Raw genomic sequence first — 12838 nt, forward strand, 5'->3', positions numbered from 1 at the left:
GCTATAGCAACTCGAACTGATGTACGTACGTACGTACGTACGAACTTCTACGTTGTAACTGACTAATGAGCGACAGTGTTCAACTCTTCATCAATGAGAGATTATTTCTGTGTACATATATCAGTAGTATGTGATTACTTTCAATAAAAAAAATGTTGAAAAGAAGATCAACTAAACTGATATAGTAATTAACTAAGACTAGTTATGTAATTAGTAATATATATATATTGATACATAAGAAAAAGTTAAATAACCGTTTATGAATTTATACAAATTGCACTTTCATTATTCACAATATAATGCATTAATTTGATTAAATTTTCTAATCCATGCCGAAAACCATTAGTTAATTCACATGTCCAATAATTTTTATTATGTTCAATATCATTATTAAATAAGGGAGAATAATGTTTTTCAGACCAATGGGCAAAATCAATTAAATAAACTTGAGCATGTACGGTTGTAGAAGTAGTAGTAGTAGTAGTAGCATGACAACTACTATTACCGTTATTCCCGTTACCAGTACTGGCTTTATGAATAAAAGGAAAATTAGGAGAGTTATTGACTAATTGATTATTCAATGTTGGATTTCTTGTTGTACATGAAGTATGATGTGTATTGCTGTTGTTGTTATTGTTAATGATGGTGGTAGTGGGTGCTGATGATGATGCAAAACATGATTTGGAAGGATAATATTCATTATTAGTAGTAGTACTTGGTAATGACTCGTGAATTAATAAAATTGAAGAACGACAGAATGTAAGCTCTTTTGCACCATATTCTACATACCAATTTAAAATACGACCAAGTTGTATAATATAATTTTGAGCAAGTTTAACACTATAGGTAGGATCTGTACCTAGAAATGGTTTTATACCTGTGAAATATAGAAAAATAGTTATATGAAGTAATACACAACAACTTGAAACTACTAGATTGAGTGTTTGAAGACGATACTGTCTAGTTCAACGCCCAAATAGTAGTATAAAAACAGTATATACACAATCTGTCCGGTAAAGTTAAGTACATTAATCTCTATTTGATAAATGAGTTATTTTTTATTTTATTTATACACATAAATATTGATACAAGGGGGTACCAGATATATATGCGCCACACAAATCTCATTTGATTTGTGTGAGGGCTGTGATACTGCTCACGTGCCCAAACTGAAACAGGTGGTATTCTTAGGGGGCCACACCCGGAGCATTTCACCTAAAGGTCTAATCCACAAGGCAGTGGAGCATCGTGAGGAGATGCAGTCCCATGATACCTGGTGACCAATAGTTGGTTCATACGCCATTTGTTCCCTCAGCATACTGGAGCCCATGTGCACCATTGGTTTGGAATCAGGGTTTTCCAATTCTCCTAGGTGGACCCCCGGTGTCTATCAACCCGGTTAAAGCGCCGGATATTCGCTTTTTGTCCTCTTAATTTCGTAAACAACAGTAATGCCACGATGAGGCAGTGAGTAGGACTTCCCTGGTAGAGGCTGTATACGCGTGGCCATGTGAGAGCATTCGGAGTGGGAGAGCGGACTCTCCCCACTCTCGGCCGTACCAGGGCATTTTGGGGGCTGATAACTTTTATGCAACAAAATTATTGTCAGGCTTTTTGCTGTCAACACTTTCATCCTGTTGAATACTATGGTTGGTCCATCCGTAATTTACACTCAATTTTTTTTAAAAATTATACTGATGGTTACATTGATAATAAAAAATCCTTCATTTAATTGAAGCATATATTCTGGAATGTTTACACAGTTCTTTTTGCAAGTACCTAATGTCGGATTTAAATAGACGATGAACATTTATTGATTTTTACTCCAGAAGCCGTCTTACAGAATAAAAAAATCTCAATACATAATAAAAATGATTCTCTGTAAAACTTCGAAACCTGTGCAAGATCCCTGACTAGTTTATGGGTGCGCACTGATGAGGAATTCTTATACTAGGATGAAACAGCTATCCAATGATTCCTATTTTTCATTAGAACCCTCAAGTGAAATCCATCTGAGACGAATACAGCTAATATAATAAGGAAGGTAAGTACTCTCTATAGATGGACACCAGAAATTGTTTAAGTATTCATATAAAGAATATAATTTGGATACAATCGCATTATTCAATAATTGACTGATATACTGTTACTGAGTTGGAAGTAATCTCGAGTTATCCTCCTTAGACTAGAAAAATCTAATACGATTGGTCCAACAGGTGAATAGCTTGGCCAATCTAAATAGGAAACTGATTTTCCACTTCAATCTACCTAAAATGTTGATTTTACTGTTTGAGCACATGTTTATCACTTATATAACACTAAGAAACACAGATTCGTTTCTACGCAGCTTTGTGTTCTCTGTGCTCAATAATAATTAAATCGTGAATATTCTATAATGCCGTACGGGACAAAATCATCCCGACGATGTTGATCAGAGAACGCAAAACCACTAAAAATATTTATTTGAAATATAAACCATCTCATTCATTTAGATTAATGTTAGGAAAGTACAAATAAACTCCGAACATATGTGTGGTCTTTACATTCTTCACAATTCCTCCGAATGACTCCCGACCCAGTACCAAGGTACTGAGCAGACAAAAGGAACCAAGAGTTCTATTCTGGTTTCAACTGATATCGTTACTGATAGAATTATTTAGTTTTTCGTTGGAACAAACTCTACCTCTTCGATAATTATCGCGGGTGACGAACAAGGTATTATGAACGATAGTCTGTTGCGAATATCTTGGTTACAAGAAAGCGGAGACAGAAGGTGAACCCGATAATCGAGATGGATAAAAGTTATTGTCTTTGTAAGAGTAGTGCATCAGATTCCATTCATATTCTTCAATCTATTAAATAACCTTTTAAGAAGACTTCTCTAGGTATCGTTGGATTCTGTATGTTCCTTGAAGATAAGAAGAAACTTTTTATAAGTGATTTTCTTCATTGTTATTACTCTTCACTACTTTTCCAACTCTCCTCTTTTATATCTTCATAATTTGCAGTGTAACTCATTTTGTTTATATAATAAAATTGCATAATGTATAATTACATCTTTACTGACTATTTTAAATGAATAAAGAGAATGATATAGTAAATGGTTTCGGCGGCCTGTTTAAACATCTGGGCTACCTGTTCCTGTCATCTAGATATTTCAACAAGTTATCTAATTTTGTTTGTTTCAATACATCATTATGCTTATTAATCGCACAACCTATTCAGGTGCGTTTCTGAAAAGTGTAAGACCTTTCGCTGTAAAGGTTACAGAAGGCCTAATCAGAGATATCGTGGTTGCTGGCAATATGCAGCGAGAAGAATGTACATTATCCAGATGTCGATTGACTGGGCTGCTAACTTCTAACTGGCGATCACTCAATATTTATCGTCAGGAAGGACGAAGAAGTAGGAAACGGAAACATGTTGAAGTACTTTGTGCTGAGAATTCTATATTGTACCAAAAATATAATATTGAATAAAGCTAATAATAATAATAATAACAATAATAATAATGTTATGACAAGACTAACTATAAGCATAAATGATAATGACTAACCAATAGAATAAACTTGTTCTGGAGTTAAAGTACGTCCAAATGCTTTAGGAAACTTAATTAAACAATGATTTTTTGTATCAGATATCTGTAAAATAGAATGTAGATTACATTAATCAATTTATCGTATCTGTCAGGTGTTTTGTGGATATTTCAGTATTTTCATAGTTGAAATCATGAGTCAATTCAAGCTAGAACACCATCGAAAACCTGGAAGCACTGGACGGCCATTTCGTCCTATTATGGGACTCAGCAGTGCGCATTCACGATCCCGCACTGGCGAGATTCGAACTCAGGACCTACCAGTCTCGCGCCAGAGCACTTAACCGATAGACCACTGAGCCGGCCGATATCCAACGGTGTTAATGTCTAACTTTAACCAATCCACGATGTTTGAGCAACCGTCCACCAATTGTCTTCAGTGAGTTGATATCTCTACAACAGACTTGGTTGAACTCCACTGGTCACTGCTTCCCACTAGAACTCAAGGAAACACCCCTTACAGTTAGTCACTAGTGAGCATATGATTATAGATCAAAAGGGGTTTTGTGGATATTTCAGTATTTTCATAGTTGAAATCATGAGTCAATTGAGATTCAGCTGTCAAGTCTTTAAGTTCTAATTGGTAATTATTTCTTCTGAATACTATTGATAAGTTACAATAAACTGAGGAAATACACTATGAAACAAAATAATTGTCATTTTAATTATAAGAGTCATATATACAAAATGTAAACAGTGAAAGAGAGTATACTATTGTGTGATAAACTTAGTCCATGATAAGTGTTTATAGAAATGTCACACGTCAGGTAGACATAAGTAACATAGAAACTTGCATATACATACACCGGTTCAAGTTGTCACAAAGTATGAAGATAACAAAATGAAAATATCAGTACAAACCAAGACAGAATACTAGATATAATAATAATTATATCAGTGATAGTAGATATGATTCGAGAGGGATGAGTTTTCAAAATAAAATCATTCGAAAACTCTAGATTTAAGGGTAGACAAAAAAAATGAATGCATGTGTCATGTCACTTAACGTTTCCAACTAATGGTTATGATAATAGCGTAGAAGATTTAATCTAACAGTCTGAACATATAAACATGGCTCACTCTAACTATCGATAACGTCATCGATTGATGTCATTTCTTGGTTTAGTCCCTCAAAGTTTTCCTCTAATCTATTCCTACTTTACCTACCTATACAAATCAAGATAACTGATGATGCTTGGATATACCACAACAAATATCTTAAGCAACTTGATTGATGAAGATTCACAACTGATATGTTATCATTATCAAGTATCTTAGGCCCAATTTCAGTACTGTTCACTCAACTGTCCAATATATATGAGCGACTCTTTGAAGGCATCTACGATGAAATACCAGTAACCTATTAAAATCTTTTAGTTCTAAAAAGCACAGTCCTGAAATAGAACATAGTGAACAGATGACAGATCAAACAAGGACCTAGATGAGTAGCACACAATATAATCTGTGACATCCCGAGTACTTCCAAATAAATCGAATTTTAATGTTTAGTGAGAGTATTGGTGAAGCTTACCTACGATGTAAAAATAAGAATCATTTCTTTACCCACCTCACTAGCACACATCAAAATAATGAAATGTTTAACCTCATCATCTATCCAACAGATATAGTCTCCATCTAACTCTTTCTTTTCATAAGTGTAAATTATACTTGGAAAGTCATTAAAACGATACACAACTTACCTGCATACCAGATAAAACAAACCCTAGTTTACGACGCCATATGTATTTAAGCTCTTCACGAGAGATTTTATCTTGTGAAGAACCTGGAAAATAAGTGACCGTACCCATTTTGAAATCACAAATATTTGGTTGTTTGAAATCGGCCACCAGATCAGTTAAAGCCATATAGTAAGCTGTTACAAAGAATTATAGAAAAAAGATAACAAATTAAATCATTGTAGTGAACTTCCTTGTCCACTGGTAACAACTTAAGATATGCTATGGACTTGACTCGCCACCTGTAATATCCTTGGTACGGTATGTTAAATAATATGACCTTCTGAACTGCTGTGCGTGAGGTTGACTATGACTGATTCATCAGTGCGGGTAATAACCTAATGAATTGGCTAATAACCACGTGCTATAAAAAAAAAACACTGATTAGCTATGTAGAACCATATTTTTTCAAAAACCTAATATGAAAGTGAGAAGACAGTCGTATTAGACTCTATATCTTTGATGCAAAAATTTACATGAGCTAAATGTTATTGATTACACATTAGGAATGTAGCGTGCTGATATTTCAAAAAGTAGCTTATAGTTTGTTGTTCCTAGTTATTCATTTTTCAATAATAGATATATTCGTATGAAATACCATGCAGTGTAAATATTTATTACTGAACATGAATAATATTTGAGTAGTGAATGTGGTATGGCAACTCGAACTGATGTACGTACGTACGAAGTTCTACGTTGTGACTGGCTGAGTGAATAGACAAAGATAAATTTAACACTTTACATTACGAGAATAAAATTTTTATGGCTACATAAAATAACACTTGGTGTCTTGATTACGGAACATGATCAGTGTCAATAATAAACCGTTTAAAATAATTTGCAAGGCCATTCATTGGGTAGTCCAGTTTCAGCCAATAGATAAATCAAGAAGACACTAAAAAACTTTTTATGGAAATTCTACATAACTCCTAATAGTTTTGCTATTCTATCTTTGTTAGTATAGGGTTGTGGGGATTGCTATTTGGGCGTATTTAAATATCTACTGAGCCATATCGATCTTATTCTCAATTAGGAAGATTAGTCTCAAGTACTGTAGTCAGGTAGTAATTAGGAGTAAAAGAAATCAATGGAGATTATCTTAGCCCGTCCAAATGCCCAGACTGAGTTAGGTGTTGAGAGGTATGAACACGAAACAAAAAGTATCATTAAAAAAAATATGTTACATTACCTTTAGTTCCTGGACATTGAAAAACTCCATAATAAGTTGGAATAAATTGACGAAGACGTTTAAGTGCTTCCGAAGCATCCGGTGAAAACACACTCTGGTAAAACATCACTTCACGCATACCTCTTTCACGATCTTGTAATGACTTGTAAATAATTGGTTTAGATTTATCTCGAAGTACTAGACAAATATAAAACATCATTTGCAATATCATGATCAGATACATTAATTTCAAATTTGATAGTAATACATTTTAACAGTATAAAAGTGTAGATGGTATTTCTACATTTCTGTGATGAAGAGATAATTGTTTTATTAATGAAACACTTGTGTTATGAGTGGCTGAGACTACTTATTGTCAAAATCAGTGTTTATAAAACTTTTAATCAGACTAAAAATGTATATGTGCGACTACTGCGCGTATCTGTGTAAGATTAATGAGCAGATATCGCAATTATTTCACTGACCATCGTCGACCACATGAGATTGATGAGGAATGATGTATGTATTCAACCTTTAATTTCGTAATTAACGTTTGGTATATCACGTTAATACAATGTTGAGTCAAAAAGCCGAAACACAAAATTCAAAGAGGATATGTTTATTTCATGCATTCAATTATAAGTAGACAATCATGTAGGAAAATGACCAGAAAATGCAGCATGAAGTCGGTACACAAAACAAGTCCTAATCAAGGTGACTCATAGTTAATTTAAAAACAAACGGTGTACGAAATCCGGCGAGTGGATAAACAACTAATTAAATCACAAATAAATATGAGCAGATGTACATATACAAGCGTATAAAAGAGACGTTCAAAGTTAACAAGTGAGTACTTGACGAGGACAAATATGTGTACAGAACTGATAGAAGTAAAATGGTGATTCTGTCCAGAAGCTCGAGTAAATCAGGTGGGCATTATAATGGATAAGTTGCGACATTATTTGCCTTCGACATGAATAAACTCTCGAACTCTTATAATATAAAATCACGTATTAATACGTTTCAAGGCTTAAAAGTGTAACTGATTATTAGAGTTAGCACTCAATGAAGATCATTTACCAAGTACAAGTAGTTATACTCACCGCTCTAACACACTTTGTGTGAACGATAGTCATACTATCAGACTTATTAAACAAACAAGATAGAGTATAGATCGAAATTGCGACCTATCACTTGATATTCAACTTTATTAAAAAAGGCTAAGCAATCACTACGTTTGTCGGTACGATTCATACAGTGAAGAAACCTGTATGCAATCAATAAGTTTCAGCAACTCTGTAATCTGAAATGTGTTACGGATTGTTCACAGTCGATTCTTTCATTCTCATTCTTATGATAACACAATTATTCTGCGACTTTTGGACAATCGCAAATCGCTCTTGTAAACTATGTAAGCATTCTGAATGTAGAATGAAACGAAAATTATCACCTCCCTACATAAATTAAAGTATAATGTGACCGGAAAAGAAGGAAATACCCGGTTACCGACAAAATATCTAGCATCATACAACCTTTACATCCAACTAGTTACTTCCGAAATCACAGAATTCATCTTGTAGAAATATGTGAAGCAGACCAGATATCATTACTTAACAGTAGTGATTACTAGTTTACAAATAGTGTTGTAACAGTCAATTACTTATACTGAACAACTTACTTTCAAAACTACTTGCATTTTCTCGAGAATGACCAGCCACCTGGAAGGCATATGATTCCGTACATGTAGGTAGAGGAGGAACATCACCAAACACCATAGATGTATTCGATAAACAAACAGATGGTTCTTTTAAAATGCTACAAAGGTATTTAATAGCATGGAGTTCATTTAATAGAATTTCGGAAGACTTTAGTAAAACAGTTACATAATAATTTTTACAAACATACACAGATATAATGGAAAGTAAGTTGTAGCATATTCTAACCTGTTTGGCATTAGGGTGATGATATTGTCTGGTGGTACAATTACTAATGAAAAACATTGTACTAGTTCCTTAGTTCGGGTTCATTTCTTCAGTTAACCAGCATTGTTAGGATTTCCTGGAAGGATAGCTTAAGTTTAACAAATACAAAAAGCATTTGAAAACCTAGTTTCTTCAATCAGGGAGAATGGGACAAAACGTCAAAGATATGACTGAAGAATCGGTTTGATTCATCAACAACAACAACAACAATGAAAATTTAGGAAGTATCTCTAGAACTATTAACTTCAGTAATAATATTTTCGGTTTTCAAGATGTGAACTTTAGGGCCTTGTAAAAGAGTGTATACTTCATTACAACATATTGGCATATTTTACATACAACTATTCAGTCATATACAACATAGGATCTAGTACAAATATACAGTGAGCCAAATTTCTACACCCCCTTAATGTTAGGGAAATTAGAGGGACGGATACCAAAGTAGTAGAATCAGTAATAGTGAAAAAGTAAACAAAAAGAGAATATAATTTTAGAAGGAATAAATTTCCAGGAAAAAAAGCATGGAATAATATTAAGGCTCAGAAACTAAGAGTAACTAAAGAACAGACGTATCTGCTCCTCTGTGACTAATTTTGTGCTGTGGTTCGTCCCCAACAGTTGATGACGATTATCGCGCGGACTTAGAGTAGACAATGTCCATCTGTTAGCACAGCCAGTGACTAATGCCTTACCTAGTTTTGTTCACCACTAGCCCTCAAATGCCCTGGTACAGCCGAGAGCGGGGAGAGTCCGCTCTCCCACTCCAAATGTTCTCACATGGTCACGCTTATATAGGATCTACCAGGGAGGTTCTTCTCACTGCCTTCTCACACCACAGGTGTTGTTTACGAAATTGAGAGGACGAAAAGCGAATGTTCAGCGTTTTAACCGGGTCGGTGGACACGGAAAGTCCACCTAGGGGAGTTGGAAAACCCTGATTCCAAACCAATGGTACACATGGGCTCCAGTATTCTGAAGGAACAAATGGCGTATGAATCAATCGCTAGTCACTGGTTACTATGGCACTGTATCTCCTTACGATGCTTCACTGCCTTGTGGGTCGGACTTTTAGGTTAAAGGCTCCGAGTGTGGCTCCCAAAAGAAACCACCTGCTTCAGTTTGGGCACCCGGGCAGTATCACAACCCTCACACAAATCAAATGAGATTTGTGTGGCGCATATATATCTGGTGCCCCTTTGAACCAATATTTATGTTTAAATAAAATGAAAAAACTCACTTCCATACCAACAAGCACTTGGACGGCAGTAGTTGAGTGTGTATAATACATGAAATTGACTTGTCTAGCTGCTAATTAAATCACTTAAATAAATAGCCTGATCTAATCTTTTGTCTTCAATGGACAAATCTTAACTTCTTTATTTCATGCATTGTGAATTTCCAAGTGAAATTTACACTAAGTAATGCAAACAATTACATGCTGAATCCCTTGAAAGAAATACGTAATTTTTCTAAGGGAGTCACAAAGAAAATACCAAAACGTGGGCTATTTCAAAGGGACAGTGACGCTTTAAACACTAAGTGAACAAACTCCCTAATTATCTATCAAGGCCAACTATAACCTCAAGAGTTGTGAAAATTAATTTTCTGCCAAAATAATAATCATGAGTTCCGTGGACATGCGAATCGCCTTACCACGTAACGAAAGATTAGGAAAAAAATTCTTTTCCTAAGGAAAAAAAGCTATACATATCCAGTCTCATTAAACTTTATGTGAGCAAAACAACCAATACTGTAAAGTACGAATGAAAACTGAATTTGAAAAAAAGTGAGAATAAGTACATCTTACCATGGCCAAACTCTGAAGTCTGGCCATCAATCGACAGAATATTTGAGTAGCGCACCATTTTGAAAATCCACCTTTTCAGTACCAATCTTGAAACTAGAATGAGAAGGCATTGCTAAATATTAGTATCTTATGGTTTGTTTCTGAACTAAAGATGGTTCTCAACTAATAAAAATATGACATATATACCGATGTGTAGCGGAACCGGGAGAATAAATAAGTTAATGTTGCCGTTGAAAACTTAAAAGTACTTGTACTGTGTGTCAATGGAACTCAGGTTAATGTCAAGGACAAAATTAATGAAATTATAATGATTTCACAATACTATCTCTTTTAGGGTTGCATTCCTTATCTTCAAGGCTCATGTCGATAAGAAATCCTTCCGTAATTTTATGGGCGCTCGTTTAGCTTATCCTCTTAAGTAGTTATTGTATGACACTAAAACTTGTAAGTGATCTTTTGAGATGCAGAGGATTATAGGCAAGATGGTGAATCTGGGTTGTTTTCCTCTCACTCTTCCGCACTCTACTCTTTGCAAGTTCGATGCTTTTAGATGAATTGGATGGTATTCAACAATCTCCACAATACCATACTGATAGTTTTTCCGTTTTCCTTTTGAATCCCCCATAGCTTTACACACTGATTACCGCTCACAAGCACACTGTTGCACACATATGCCTCATGTTCTCAATTACTTGCTGTAATAGAATTCTAATTTATTTGCTATCTACCTTTACTGACCACAGCGATATTCTCATTACAATTTAAGCAACGTCCTGTATAATTTTTTGTGTCTGTAAAATATATATAATATATTCATACATTAAATTTTGCACGTAATAACTTTATCATTATTTTGGGAATTGATACATTCTTAGTCAACCACAATTATCTGGTGAGCCTAACATTTATTTTGTTTGTCATGCTGTTTATTTTACCAGACCGGTAAGGTTTTTCATGGAATGTATCCCCCTAATAAACTTGGTGACGTCGAGGGTCCTCTCTTGAATGCTCCAACCTTACTTACTTACGCCTGTTACCTCCCAATGGAGCATAGGCCGCTGACCCGAATTCTTCAACCCATTCTATCCTCGACCTTCCTTTTTAGTTCTATCCAATTCTTGTTCATTCTTCTCATGTCTATCTCCATTTCTCGGCGTAGTGTGTTCTTTTGTCTTCCTCTTCTCCTTCAGCCCTCAGGATTCCATGTGAGTACTTGTCTTGTGACACAGTTGGGTGCTTTCCTCAATGTGTATCCTATCCACTTAAAGCACTACTTCATGATTTCTTCCTCCACTAGAGTCTGGTTTGTTCACTCCCACGGTAGAATATTGCTGATTGTATCTGGCCAACGGATCGGAAGTATTGTGTGAAGACAACTGTTATTAAACACCTGTATCTTCTGGATGATGGCTTTCGTAGTTTTCCAGGTTTTCGCTCCATACAGTTTTGTGTTGAAAATTCTGATCTTGGTGTAGGTTGACAGACAGTTGTTTTGAGTTGCAGATGTTCTTCAATTGTAGATATGCTGCTCTCGCTTCGCCGATCCACGCCCTCACATCTGCATCAGATCCACTGTGTTCATAGATGATGCTGCCCAGATATGTAAACGTTTCCAGATCCTCCAAAGCGTCTCCTTCAAGTGTGATTCGATTGTTGCATGTTGTGGTGTATTGAAGAGTCTTTCTTTTCCCTTTGTGTATGTTGAGAGCTACTGCTGCTGCACTGGTAGTCTTCTCCTGCGTTTGTTGTTGCGTGTGTGATAGAGGAGCCAGATCATCCGTGAGGTCTAACTCGTCCAGTCTGAATTCAGACTTCCAGCATATGAGGATAAAAACCCAAGAATTTGGTTTCCCAGATAAAATCCCTGTTTATATCTCACAAGCAAAAGAATATGAATATGTAATGAGTGCTCCCCTTTCGAAGTTGCTGCAGAAGTTGGAGATCTAGTCGACCAGGCATTAGAACACGAGAGAGCGGAGGTGATACAAAGCACATCAGCCTTCATTGAAAAGAGACTACAGCAGCTGTTGACAACATGGGATCTTGAGGACAAGAAACCATCACAACTCTTACGAGATATGAAGTTACTAGTCGGTCCATATAAACTAGACGAAGTCCTATTGAAACGAATATTGCGTTCGGTATATCTCAGGATACTTATCGAGTATTTGTTGATAGCATGGACCGATCGTGTGCCTTACTGGGACTGAAAATAATCTACAACCGGAATAAAAAGTTACACAAATAGATAAATTAGTATTTCCGTCCACTAACCTCCATTTGAGCGTGTCGATGAGCGAATTATGATGTTGTAGCAGGTCTATATCAGTGACTGGCATAGAAACATCTGCAACAACGAAACTGCAGTTGATGGGTTCGCGTAAACCCACGTTAAGATAGACATACAGATTACAAAACCACGTTAGCCAAACGGCAGTTTAGAATTAAAAGGGACTGAATGGCTGTTTCGTCAGAGATAGAATACGTTTTTGTGAACTTATAACATGGCCTCCCTAAAGAAAGCTCTGAACCACTGAACCCGAATTTATT

At 35.6% G+C, this 12838-nt stretch overlaps 1 protein-coding gene across 1 annotated transcript; it reads right to left on the reverse strand.

Moving 5' to 3' along the window:
* Positions 1-257: 257 nt before the first annotated feature.
* Positions 258-10311, reverse strand: Smp_129310 (inositol polyphosphate multikinase, putative; the record flags this gene model as incomplete). Its single annotated transcript, XM_018791077.1, has 6 exons — positions 10282-10311; positions 8178-8314; positions 6521-6697; positions 5296-5468; positions 3557-3641; positions 258-877 (listed from the first exon to the last, which is right to left on the reverse strand). Exons 2-6 carry the CDS (start codon positions 8272-8274, stop codon positions 258-260), a joined length of 1152 nt encoding a protein of 383 aa, XP_018645725.1. The 5' UTR covers positions 8275-8314; positions 10282-10311.
* Between the last annotated feature and the right edge of the window lie 2527 nt (positions 10312-12838).

The sequence above is a fragment of the Schistosoma mansoni genome (assembly GCF_000237925.1).
Source record: "Schistosoma mansoni, WGS project CABG00000000 data, chromosome 5 unplaced supercontig 0198, strain Puerto Rico, whole genome shotgun sequence".
NCBI lineage: Eukaryota > Metazoa > Platyhelminthes > Trematoda > Strigeidida > Schistosomatidae > Schistosoma > Schistosoma mansoni.